General features: G+C 44.6%; 1 protein-coding gene across 1 annotated transcript in view; it reads left to right on the top strand.

Moving 5' to 3' along the window:
* Positions 1 to 13,334, top strand: part of LOC147734775 (cystine/glutamate transporter-like) — a 378,702-nt gene that overhangs the window by 251,195 nt on the left and 114,173 nt on the right. The window contains exon 8 of the mRNA XM_086953633.1: positions 6,519 to 6,622. Within this exon, the coding sequence (XP_086809759.1) occupies positions 6,519 to 6,622 (104 nt within the window). The remainder of the gene's footprint in view (positions 1 to 6,518; positions 6,623 to 13,334) is intronic.

Genomic DNA, 13,334 nt, shown 5'->3' with positions numbered 1-13,334 from the left:
CAGCTTCCTCATGTGCTCTGGATTACATTCTCAGAAGCCACGTTCATGATACAAAGGATATTAATTACATGTTTACTTCTACCAGAAGCTAGTGGAGCTGTTTTAAGGCTGGTTTCATCTGGTTGTGCTGCAGACACTTTAGGCATCTTCTAACTACTCAAATCTGGGGCCTTTTAAGCCTGCCAATGAGCTGACTTTTGAGTCCTGAGTTTGCGATGTGACAATGGTTGGGGTAGGACATCACAAAGCCTATGGTCATCTCTACCCAGCGGTAGGTTAGTAGGAGTTGCAGGATTCGCTGGCAAAAGGAGAGCTGCAGATTGATGTCTTGGTCCATGACATTGATCTGGGGAATGTATGTGTGTATGTATGAAACTTATATAGCGCAGGACTTACCCTGGGGCATCTCCGCGCTTGCTTAGGGAACCCGTCCTGTATTCCCCTGTGAGATAGCCCTGGAAGGGTATCCACAAGGTGAAAGCCAGGCATCCCGCCGCGAAGGGCCAATGTGGAGATTAAGCAAGCTATTGCCCAGAGTCGCAGAGTGTGAACCCGTGAGTCGAGAAGGCACCGGAGCGAGAATTATCGAGTCCGTGGGATTATTGAGCCCAAGACCCGCCGAGGCGGGGAATTGAACCCTGGTCCAGGGCCGAAACTCAAGCTCCAGGTCTGCCGCCTCTAACCCCTGAGCCACACTTCTCCATGTCTAGAGCTCAAAGTAAATAACTTTGGGTTTTTAACTTTTGCATTTGAGTCTTGGTGATGGAAGGTGGCGGGCTGGCATATCAACTATATTGGCTTGCAGTAAGCCTCTGGTGGTCCGCTGTTGGTGTCTGATTATTGGGGTCTTGTTATGTGTGTGCTTCTATGATTTTTTTGGCTCGCTTTAGTTTGCCTTATGTGCCTTTCAGACTTCCAAGGTTTTAGTCCCGGGATCTTGACTTCTCCACTGGAGTAGATTTTAAACGTGATTTTTCAATGTAATTTGAAGAGGAGGCTCTCACGATCATCAAGTGTGATGTATGCTTCTTTGACAAGTCAAGATTTTGGGGGTGGTGAAGCCCTTCTGAAATATTACATTTTTTCTTTTCAGAATACAGTGTTAGTCCTGGGTATTGTTTTGAATGTTTGTACATTTATCAGCAAGGAAAGTTTCATTGAGATATTTTAAAGCTTTTGTTTCAGATTCTGGATAATGTGGTTGATTATGGAGAAGCTTTATGGGGCAATAATTTGGAGTATGCCTACTGGGATCTAGCTGGCTCTATTGTAAGGGTGGAAGATAATGTTCTTAGAGTGGTTGATTGTGAGGCCTCCATTGAGAGTGACAGATTTTATGGTTTTATTGAATGTTTGGCACTCGTATGTTGATGGACGTTAGTATGTGGATTTGTAGGGAAGCCTTTCTTATCCTGACTACATCTTTTACAGGTTAGTGAATTGTGCTATTTGTGGCTTTTGAGGAAGTAGCAAGAATAAATAAGCATTTGAGTACTATCGATTTGATGGGCTGAGTTTTGCAAATAACAAGTGTCACTATTGATCAATTTGGTGGAGTCAGAATTCTGGTGGTTTTAATGCATGATTCTTATTCTGTTGGATACATTTTGTTTTTTATGTTATGTTATTTTGGGTATTTATTGAAGCGCACGTACACCAGCAGGGTTCTGGCGCTGAGGTTCCGAAAAGAGATCTGCCAGGCCAGGAAGCCAACTAGTTATGGGACAGTGTAAACAGCCATGTTTTGAGCTGCTTTCTGAAGCGCATGTAATCCACCTCAAGCCTCATTGAGATGGGCAAAGAGTTCCAGAACCTCGGGTCCAAGAAGGAGAAACGGGTCCTGCCAATGCGCTTGCATTTGAATCTGAGAATCACCAGGAGATTCAAGTGCATAGATCTCAGAGTGCGCTGGGGAGAGTACTTGCTGATACGTGAGGAGATAAAATTGGGCCCTGTTCCCTGAATAGCTCGAAAAAGAATGCAGCTGGTGTTAAACATAGCTCTCCGTTCCACTGGGAGCCAGTGAAGGTCTTTTAACAATGCGCTAATATGACATTTCTATTCTGAAGATGGATTATTCTAGCTGCTTGATTTTGAATCATCTGAAGATGAAGTTTCTGCTTTTGTGGGAGGTCGAGATAAAGCACAATACCATAATCGATTTTAGATAAGATAAGAGCAATCACTACTTGAGTGCAAGTCTCTTTGCTGAGAAAGATTCTGAGCTTGTGGAGTTGAACAAAGCAAGAGGAGGTAACTGACCTGATCTGGGCAGTCATTGTGAGTATCGGAGTCAATGTGAAGTCCTAAACTTTTTATCGCAGGTTTAGGGAGAGGAACCCCTGCTAATTCCAGAGGCCAGTGAAAAAGTGTCCAACTTTTGTAGTTGTTTTTATTTAGTTAATCCATATTAAATGTAATATGGTGCTGATTTCCTCTCTTTTTCTGAGACGACACATAAGTAGATGTCTGCTGGTAGGCAATGAAAGTATAGTTTCAGGTCTAGTGGGATGTGGGGGGAGGGGATGGTATGCCTGCCCTCAACTGTAGCAGGGTTTCCGTTCTCCCACAGAACTGTGCATAGAGATCTAGAACCTCAGTGAGTTAGGATGATCCAAAAACTCGTCTCAGTGTCAAAAATCTCCTTACCTAGCTAGCTACAGTGTCTCATGGATCATTATGGAATGATCCATGTATTAGACAAACCAGAACATGATCTTTAGAATACCTCAGGAGTCGTGGAACACATGAACACTCTTTCGTCATATAATCATTTCAAACCAAAACTGAGAGTCAGAGAACACAAGTGCAAGTTTGAAATATTTATTATTCAATGCAAAGTTCTCAAACGCAGTATCTTGTATAATACCAAAATGCAGATTATAAAAATCAGAGCCAGCAGCATAGTCACTAATCCATAGTAAGCAAAAGGTGCTAGCATGTTATAATGCAATTTCTATAGAAATCTATATCACCTATATTTCGCGCACCCTATCTAGCATATTATATTATATCTAAGAAGGTCTCATTTGGGCTTTAGCAGGGCGGCCCCATACCTCTCAATGTCAGTAGGAGCAGTTCACATCAACAGCTACCAGCTCTCTTCATGCGCATCACCAAGTGTCTGCGTTCATTCCGTGTAACTCTATCTTAAACCCGCGTAGAGCCCAAAATGTTGGCATCAACATTATTTGTGTTATGTCTAATGTGGTGCGAGGATCAAGCCTCCCAGCAACCTTGTGTTAGGTTAATTTTAGAGTGTGCAGCTCTCAGTGTGCAGACAGTTGTACCAAGTGTACCAGGCAAAGCTGATAGCATAGAAATAACATATTATTCTCAAATAAACCACCTCACCGTTTCTAGGGTGAAGGCGACAACAACAAGTATGTGTCGTGTGCAAAACTGAAGCCGAAGGAAAAAAGGCTGTTTAAACATGTAATGCACTCATGCTAACTTAACGCAATATATGTAACGAAGTATCCATATGACACAACATGGACGTGTTTCAGCTTGTGGAGCAGTAGTAGCCTTTCCTAGCAAAAATGATTGCCCCAGTGCATTGTTCATTTTCATTTTGCTTGTGGGAGGCTACTCGCCGTATCTGTCAACCTCTAGTGCTGGGAAGCACACAGCCCTGTTATAAAGGGTGATTGAGGCCTGTGTGAAGAACAGGAAGGTGTAGTGCTGGGGAGTCCTGTGCCATAGGGCATCGGAATAAAACGCTGATGCTCAGGAGAATGCTCTGCCTATGGAGCTTCATATTAGAGTGCGCGCTTGTGGGCCAGTCTTTGCTACAGAGCATCACAGGAGTGCTGGATGGCATGAAGGTGAATACTACAAAGCATGAGACTATTACACTAGCAGAAAAGGCTTAGGCATCATATACATTAGGAAAGTCCTGTGCTATACAGCCTTCGTACCTAGTCTTGCAGAGTATAGCATCTAAGCTTGCAAAGGATCCCTGCCTTATAAACTATTAGAAGATATGCTGGAGATCTGGGGAGTTCTGACTATTGACTTTTCAAGGTAGGAATTGGGAGATGTGGGTAATATAAATTAGGAAAGTCCTGTGCTATACCGCCTTCGTACCTAGTTCTGCAAAGTATAGCATCTAAGCTTGCAGATGATCACAGCCTTCTAAACCATTAGAAGATATGCTGGAGATCTGGGGAGTTCTGACTGTAGAGTATTCAAGGTAGGCATTGGAAGATGTGGGTCATATAAATTAGGAACGTCTTGTGCTATACGGCCTTCATACCTAGTTCTGCAAAGTATAGCATCTAAGCTTGCAGAGGATCTCTGCCTTATAAACCTTTAGAAGATTTGCTGGAGATCGGGGATGTTCTGACTATAGAGTATTCAAGGTAGGCACTGGAAGGTGTGGGTCCTTTTCTAAAAACAATCAGCGTTAAGAGCCATAGAGTACGAGGTGGTGCCATCAAACATACACATCAAGTGATAGGGAGCAGAAATTGTGTGCTGTCCAGTAACCAAACATAGCGATAAAGTATAGGACGCCTATGCCACATTGTAACCACATTTAGTGATAGAGAACAGTAGCCATGGAGTATCCAACAACCTCATCTACTGCAGAAGAGGACTGGTCTTCTGCTGAAGGACTACCACATTTAGTGTAAGAGATCAGTAGTTCTCTTGTATCCATTGACACCATCTAGTGATTGACATTATAATAGCAGTGCTATAGAGAAACCTCATCTTTTGCTGGAGAGCAGTAGTCCTGTCCCTGTGGGATGCAGCAACCTCATGTAGTGCTGGAGAGCATTGGTCATGTGCAATAGGGCAACCACATCTAGTGTCATAGAGCAGCAGTCTTGTGGTATCCAGTGCCCTCGTGTATTGCTGGACTATGCTATAGAGCATGCTTATTCAATGTTAAAGAGCAGTAGTCCTGAGTTATACAGCAACAATGTCTAATGCTGGAGAGCATTGGTCCTGTGCAATAGGCACCCACATGTGTGCCTTAGAGCAGGAGTCCTGTAGCATGTAGCAACCAAATCTAAAGTGTTAGATTACTGATTTTCTTCTATAAGACTACAAAAAACAGTGCTAAAGAGAGGTAGCACTGTAGTATCCAATAAGCCATCTACTACAGATGGGGACTGGTTTTCTGCTATAGAACAACTCTATCTAGTGCCAGAGAGATGTAGTCCTGTGGTATTCAGCAACCACATCTAGTGCAGGAGATTATAATTGATGTGCTCCAGTGCACCCTCATCCAGTGTTGCAGAAGAGTAGACGTGGGGTATACAGGAGCTTCATCCAGTGCTGGTGAGCACGGGTCTTGTGCTATAGGGAACCCAGCTGGTGTCCTAGAAGAGGAGCTATCCAGAGACCACCTCTAATGATGTAAATTATGAGGCTTATGCCAAAGATGAATCTCATATACTGGCACATGCATCAAGGTAGGCTTTTGAGATTCCTTAATTGCGATTATTAAGGAACAGCAAAATCCTATGCATGTAGGAATCGCTATACAAATAGCGATTCGTAAACATTTCTTAATTGCGACCCGCAAATTGCGAGGCGCAATTAAGGAATGCCTTCCGCTTCATTCCAATGGGCTTATATTTACGAGTACCATTAGGCTCATGGAATTTCACGGGTGCAAGGGTGTCAAAATGACACCCTGTTGCACCCCTAAAATTGATCTGTGCACAAATGTTGGGCACACACATGTCAAAACGACATGTGTGTGTATAACCTACGACTTTGAAAAATGCACTTTAGTGCATTTTTCAAAGTTTTTGCAAATTACCATGAAGTTCAACTTCATGGTAATTTGCGCCCCCTAGTAGCGAAATCGCTACTTCAAAGTGGTTCTTGCATTGCATTTAAAGAATGGCAAAATGCGATTCCTTCAATGCAATCGCAATTTGAGAACACGCAATTAATTGCAAATTCTCAAATTGCGAGTGCCTTGACCCTTCATGCTTCGCAAATTCCCTTTTTGCGGGCGCAAACGGACGATTTTTGCGAATGACACAGTTGCGCTCGCAAAAATGGGTGACGCATGTACCTGATAATGCTTTAGAGCAGCAGTCCTATGGTAGACAGCAACCTCATCTTGTGCTGGAAAGCACTAGTCCTGTGCAATAGGGCAACCATATCTAGTAAAAGAGAGCTTATTTCCATTTTTGAAACTGTAGTGTGTGTTTGAAAGCCATTGTGAATGTATTTTGAACTGTGCTTAAGAGCAGTAGAGTCCTGTGTTCTGGACCCCATGAACTACATGTGCATTATGACCTGAGAGACCTTCCTGAAAATTTGATGAGTCCTGTGCTTGGGAGCAGGTAAGTCTGATGCTGAATTTATGCAGAGTTCTACTGAAGAGCTGCTGATTGTAGCAGAACAACAGCTGCATTTTAAGTAGTGAGACACGTTTTAAAGAAGTGCAAAAGGTGTATGAAGTTGTGTTATGACTTAAAATTTGAGATAAACTACCATATATGTTCTCTGCTCTGGTCGGTGCTCTAAACATATCTTATTTTCTATTCTAGAGCTTTGCTGATATTGCTCTCAAACGATTTTCACCAGCCATCCCCATCCTGGTGGCATTCTCATGCTTTGGAACTCTGAATGGAGGGATTTTCGCATCTGCAAGGTTATGAATTAGGGGTATCCTAAAACGAATACAGTCTGGGTGCATGGATTGAATCATGGTACGAGGCAGGAGTTGCAGATGTATCTTGCCTTGAGGATGGGCGTGTGGCCATGAAATTGAGCACATTTTAAGAAAAAAGTAACCTTCTTGTGGGACCTACATACCTTCAGTGGGGGAGTAACACTTTTTGAGGATTGGGGTTGTTTAGATCTGGGCAAATTGTTTTTATATAACTATTTAAAAATGGGAGAAAATCCATCACCTGAAAGAGTCTAGAGAATATTTTCATTCTTGAATATATATGAGACTGAGAAGGTTTAAGGAGTGAAGTGGTTGAATGTCCACTTCACCCTTATACAAATGATTCCAACTCTGTTATCTCACGAGTAATACCAGTATCAGATCTTGTACACATTGGTCCTGATCACAGGCTGACAAGTAATCTCAGGTCTTCACAAACTGTCCCCTTATGCAACAATATTCTCGACCATTAGTCCAAGGATGCCCCTGAAACAGTCGCTAATTGTAAGTTATCTTTAATCATCTGATTGGTTCTATCTACTAACCTATTGGCTCTCCGACAGTACAAAGCTGTGGTTAAATGAGTTACAGATAAACCTTTTAGGAAATCTGTATTCTCCTCAGAGGTAAATTGCACTCCTTTGTGTGATATTAAAGTGTTTGGCATGCCCTCCATAAAAAATGTGTCCATGAGAAAATGGATCATCACTTTAGTAGTAATGGAATGAACTTCTCTGGTTACTATCCAATGGGAATCGCAGTCTATTGATACTATCATGTACCCATCATGCCATGTACAGTTTTTAAGAGGTCCTATAATATCTACTGCTAATCTGTTCCCTTTTTTAAAAAATATATTTGTATTTTTACTGCTAATCTGTTCCATGGTTTATTTGGTACTTGTATCTGGGACATTGGCGTTTTCCTTACTTTTTATGTTTTGCCAACCTGAGCATGTTATGTGCTTTCCTGTATTCTCTAAAAGGGTGATCTTGTCTGGGAACCAGTAATGGGCTCTGACCTTGCTTTTGGTCTGACTCCTTCCAGAATGTCTTTCATGTGCAAGTTCAGCTATCCTATCCCATAACTTGCTGGATGGTAAAAACTTGTCTACCCCTTTTATTAGTTTACCCTCAATGTTGAATTCATGCCTGACCCTCCAAAAACTCTGTAAATCTTCTGATAACCCATACTGTTTGTTAGGCCCGCTATGGGTAAGTTTGTCTCTCACTCTGGTTAAGGTGCTGTCCTCCTCTGTTCCTGTCTCCAATTCTTCCTTACTGATGCCTGCTAACACTACTTCCAAAGCTATATTCACTTGACACTCTTCATGGGCTTGATGATTCTCTATGGGCATTCTTGAGAGGCAATCGGCTGCTAGGTTCTTACATCCTGAAATGCATTCTATTCTGTAGTTATACCCTTCCAGCCCAAGCACCCATTCAGAAATACCTGGTGTTGTGTTTTTGATACCTTTTGGTTGAAATAATGTGCATCACAGGTTGTGAACGGTGGATAGGGTAAAAGGTAGTACTTAAAGTGTAGGATGGCCCAATAGCAGGCCAGGGCTACCCTCTTGATAGTAGAATAATTAGTCTCTACCATTTTCAGTGCATGTGATGCAAATGCTGCCACTTGTTCTACTTTATCGACAACTTGTGTAAGGATGGCCCATAACCCCCTAGCGCTCGCATCAGTGTCAATATTGTCTTCCTCTTGACATCAAAATTACGTAGGGTGGAGCTGCAGCCATAGCTTTTTTAGTCTTGTCAAATGTGCCTTGCTCTTGTTTATCCCATACAAAGTTTACTCCCTTTTTTAATAATTCTTGTAAAGGTGGTACTTTTTTTGCAAAATTTCTGATAAACTTGGACATGTATTCAACCAGTCCTAAAAACAACTTCTTGTGTTCCTCTTCATTAGAAGGTGGAGGTGTCTCCATGAATGTTTTAATCAAATCAAATTCGGGTTTTATTCCATCTTTGGAGATAGTGCGGCTGAGATAGGTGACCGATCCAACACCAGTTTGACACTTATCCAGCTTTAGCTTATGACCAGCCTCCCCTAGTACTGTCAAAACAGACCTTAAAATGTGGTTATGTTCTTCTTAGTATTGCCATAAATCAAACTGTCATCTTAGAAAACAAGAAAATTTTTAGGGCCCTGCAAAATTTGTTGCATTATACGTTGGGAAACCACTGCCGTGGAAGCTAGGCCACGAGGCATTCTTAGATATCTGTAAGCTCCAAAAAGAGTTCCGAAAGATGTGCAAGACCAAAAGTCTGGGAGCTCTACTTGATGGCATGCTTGTGACAAATCAATTACACTAAAATAGCCAGCCTTCCTCAAAGTTTACAATAATTCATTTATCCTCTGGAAGGGGAATCTATCCATCCAAGTGCTAGAGTTGAGGTCTCAGGAGTTCATATGTACCCTTCATTCCTTTTCCCCCTGCTTTATGTGTGACTGCAATTGGAGCAAACCACTCAGAGTTTTCTATCTGTTCCATTACTCCTTGTGTACCAGTTTCCTAAGTTTCTCCCTCAAAGGTTATTCCATTAGATGAGGAATAGGTCTAACTTTGTGTACCACAGGACATGACTTTTTTATGTGATTTTATGTTGAAAGGATTTTAAGCACCCTAGATTGTCATTGAGCTCTTCTGAGAATTCCTTGCAAATGTCATCGCCTGTGCACAACCTCGCACATAGAAGTACTTGTTCAGCATTGTTAGGGTCTAACTTTATCCCCAACTCCCTTTGATATCTCCAACCCAGCAAATTGGAACCCTGTGCTGTCACGTAAATCTTCCAAATGGTGAAATGTCCTTTGAAATCTATCCTCATAGTGGCCATGCCCAGTAAAGTAATAGGATCCACTGGTGTGAGAAGTTGGTGTGGTATATGCTGTCCACTAATTAAAGTAGGCCTCTTTCAACAGTCTAAACAAGCCTTATGGTGATTTAAGAGGTCAAAGGTAACCTTCGAAAGCAATTGGTAGTTGTGGAGAGCAGCCTTCAGGCTTAGTCTTGAAGAATGTTAAGCAGCTTGTTTTACCAGAATGCAACCTTATAGTATTTGGTTAAATGAAATTAGAACCACACAGTAGTTACAGAAAATATGAATGTATAAATATAACACTCTCTAGTATAACACAGTATCTCCTACACAGAGATAATCACAAAATACTTAAGCATAGGAATGACAGTAAATACACTGTGGGCCCCAGGGGGGACCAAACCATATACTAAAATATTGGTATAAGAACCACAACTCAAGTTAAGACAGTGTCTAAAGATTGTAGAATTGCTGGGATGCCAAGGAACCACCCAAGGTGAGTAAGTAGGGACCCTACGGCGGACAGTTGTTGTGGGGGAACACGACCGTGTGCTCTGTACAATTTTATGGGGAAGTTGAAGTTGAAGTTTTAGAGTTTAAGGACCCTTTCCAGTGGACTTTGAAGAAACCCCATGGAAGTTAGGAGGTAAGAGAGCCTCCCCATCCGTGAATACAAGGTACCCAAGTTACCTATCCCAGGAAAGCCAGGTGCATAGGTCTGGAGTGGCGTCAGAAACCGCCATTGAACCCGATGGAGGACTTGGAAGAAGAGCCCCTGCTGGAAGGAAGAAAAGTGTCAATTGGAATCCAAAGGTGGAGTCTTGTTAAAGGGTACCTGAAAAAAGAGGGGACCAGTTATTGCAGATTTCCCCACTGCGACTCTGGCTTGTGCATTTTCTAGACCCCCGCTATAATTGTCGCAATTGACTTTCGGCTTCTGCTAATTCCCTATATAAATCCTGTTCTGATTTATTATTCTTCCTCTGTTCTGCCCAGCCATATCTTAAAGTCTCTCCCCTTATGGCAGCTGGGAAATACATGGTCTGGCACAGTTATTTATATGACAATAATGAAAGGATAGGACAGTTATTGGCCCGACGCAGAAGGGAGAGGGTTGTTCAGGGGGATATCTCAGAAATATAGGATCCTATCCTTGGCCCAATTTATGATCCTTTAGTGATTTGCTCGTCATTTCAGAGGTTTACTAACATTTATACACGGAAGATACCCGCTATGAGGATAAAGTATTGGCGGAATATCTTATGGGTTAATCTTTTAGAGGGTCAACTCCGGAGGAGATAGTGCTTCTTTTTTTTTTTTTAAATGTATTTTTATTGCAGAATTAGAAACAAGACTTCAGTATATGCCAATCAGTACACTCCCATCATCCCAACCTTAACAATGATAGACATTTAGTACACAGCCATTCAGCCCACATCCCGGAGGCTGGGCGGCGGGTCAGGTCTGTCCTTCCAGGAAGATGCTACTGTGTACTCCTTGTCCCGGTATCCGATCAGCTTCACCTCTCAGTATCTGCTTTTGCCCCCCTAAACCCCCACCCCCAATCACCGCCCAGCGAAATCAGAATTCTCATGGGAATTACGCTAACCGCTCGTACCCCAGCCAACACAATGCCTTCTATAGCCCTCCAGCTTCCTCCGACCGGATCCTCCCAGTGTTGTAACCAGCGTGCCTACCTTCCATCCCGGGTGCCCCCCGCCCCCGGGTCAGTCCCAAGGTCTATCCACTAAGTCAAGGCCATCCCGCTAGGTCGAGCTACCTCCTGTAAAACGCCCCCCCCCCCCCAACTACTACTACTACTGCTGCTAATGCGGGCATTCTAAATCCGTACTGTCACTGGGGCACGTCACACATCAAGAGTCATTTGCAATCGCTAATAGTACACGGAATCCTCACGGACTATAGCTCCTCCTCCTCACCCTCCACCAGGTAATCACGCAATGCCTGCACCACCATCTCCCAAGCCCTTGCCAGCTCCAAACAGCTCTCCTTGCCAAGCCTAGCAGCCTGCCGCATCCTAATAATGCTTTCACAGCCCGCCCACTTCAACAGCTCATTCGTCCATCTCCTCACCGACGGGCCTTCCTTAGATTTCCAGTGCCAGGTTATCTCCCTTTGTGCCAACATGAGTCCCAAATCAATAAATTTACTTGTAATTCTCGTTTTTTTTGTATGAGGGAACCAGAGCAGGAGACACGCCGCCATATCAAAGTCCACCTCCCTATCAGTCACCGCATTTAGCAGTTCCCCCACCTCCAGCCAATACGTACCCAATGTCGGACACCCCCACAACAGGTGATCCAAGTCTGCCTCGGGCGCCAAGCATCGTGGGCACACCGCGTCAAGCACCTGGAAGTATCGCTTTATCCTCTCCGGAGTCAGGTACGCCCTGTGTATTACAAAGAAATGCATCTGCTGAAATCCTGCATTTCTCGTACCCTTCCACGTCCGCCTCAGGATCTGGCTCCAGACCGTGTCCGGTATGGGTTTGCCTAAGCTATCCTCCCACCGCGACTTCAAAGCCGGCATTGGCATTAGCCCCTCGGTCAACATCCTCGTGTGGAGGCATGTTACCGCCTTAACCGTGCCCGCAGCCATCACCACGTATTGACACGCCATGGTCACTTCCGGCTCCGCAAGCCCTACCCCCCAATGCTTTTGCATCGCCGCCACCACTGCCGCGTGCAATAGAAAGGTACCGTCTGGCAAGCCAAATTGCTCCTGCAACGTTTGATAGGGGACCAACGCGCCATCAATGTATAAATCCCCCACCATCTGTAGTCCCAACGCCTCCCACTCCATGAGCCTAGACCAGTCGCCCCCATGCGGTAGCGCGGTCAACATCCCCAGCGGTATCTCCGGGGCATACGACCGGACTTTCCTCGCTCTTTTCAGACTCCTTTGCCAGCACATCTTAAGCGTCCTCTCTTCCACCGTGAGATCCCTCGAGTCCAATTTCTGTTGCATGATAATATAAGATAGGATGTACCTCTGGATACCAGTACCATGGGCACTCTCAGGACCCCTGAACTCTCTGGCCACATTCTGTGTTAGGATCTGTAGTTGCGCCGCCAGGTAGTACAGTTCAAAATCAGGGACTGCCATCCCCCCCTCAATCTTAGGCCTCATTAGGGTTTCCAGCGCCACCCTCCGCCTGCCATGGCCCCAAAGGAAGCCGGTCACCAACATCTTCAGGTCCTTGAAGACCCGCTGTGGGACCCACACCGGCAGAGTCCGAAAATAATAGAGCAGCCGTGGGAGCGCCACCATCTTCAACAGTGCCACTCGACCCAACACAGACAGAGGGAGAGAGGCCCAGAATGCCACGCTGCCCCTCAGTGCCCGAATGCAATGCCCTATGTTCCCCTCCAAGAGGTCCGCCGCCGTGTGATAAATGCACACCCCTAGGTAGGTGAAGCCCGAAGGCTCCCATCGTACCTCCCGCACTAGCGGGGGACAGGGCGTGCCCGCCCGCAGTGGGAATATACAGGTCTTAGTCCAATTCACCTTAAGGCCCGACAACCGACCGAATCCTACCAGCATCTCTACTGCTCCCTCCAGAGACCGTTCGGGATCTGCTAAGTACAGTAGCAAATCGTCAGCATATAACGATATATAATGCGACTCCGGGCCTTGCGCAATCCCATTGTACATTGTGCCTGACCTCGCCTGCGCCGCCAGCGGCTCCATCGCCAATGCGAACAGCAGGGGGGACAACGAGCAGCCCTGTCTCGTCCCTCTACAAACAGGGTAGGCCGAAGATACCAGTGGCCCCAGGCGCACCCTTGCCCTAGCCGACGTGTAAAGCACCCTCGTCCACCTTCGAAATCCCT

The sequence above is a fragment of the Lissotriton vulgaris genome, chromosome 1_2, assembly GCF_964263255.1.
Source record: "Lissotriton vulgaris chromosome 1_2, aLisVul1.2, whole genome shotgun sequence".
Taxonomy (NCBI): Eukaryota; Metazoa; Chordata; class Amphibia; order Caudata; family Salamandridae; genus Lissotriton; species Lissotriton vulgaris.
Note: the sequence above shows the minus strand (reverse complement) of the source record. Positions and strands in the feature narration are given on the sequence as shown.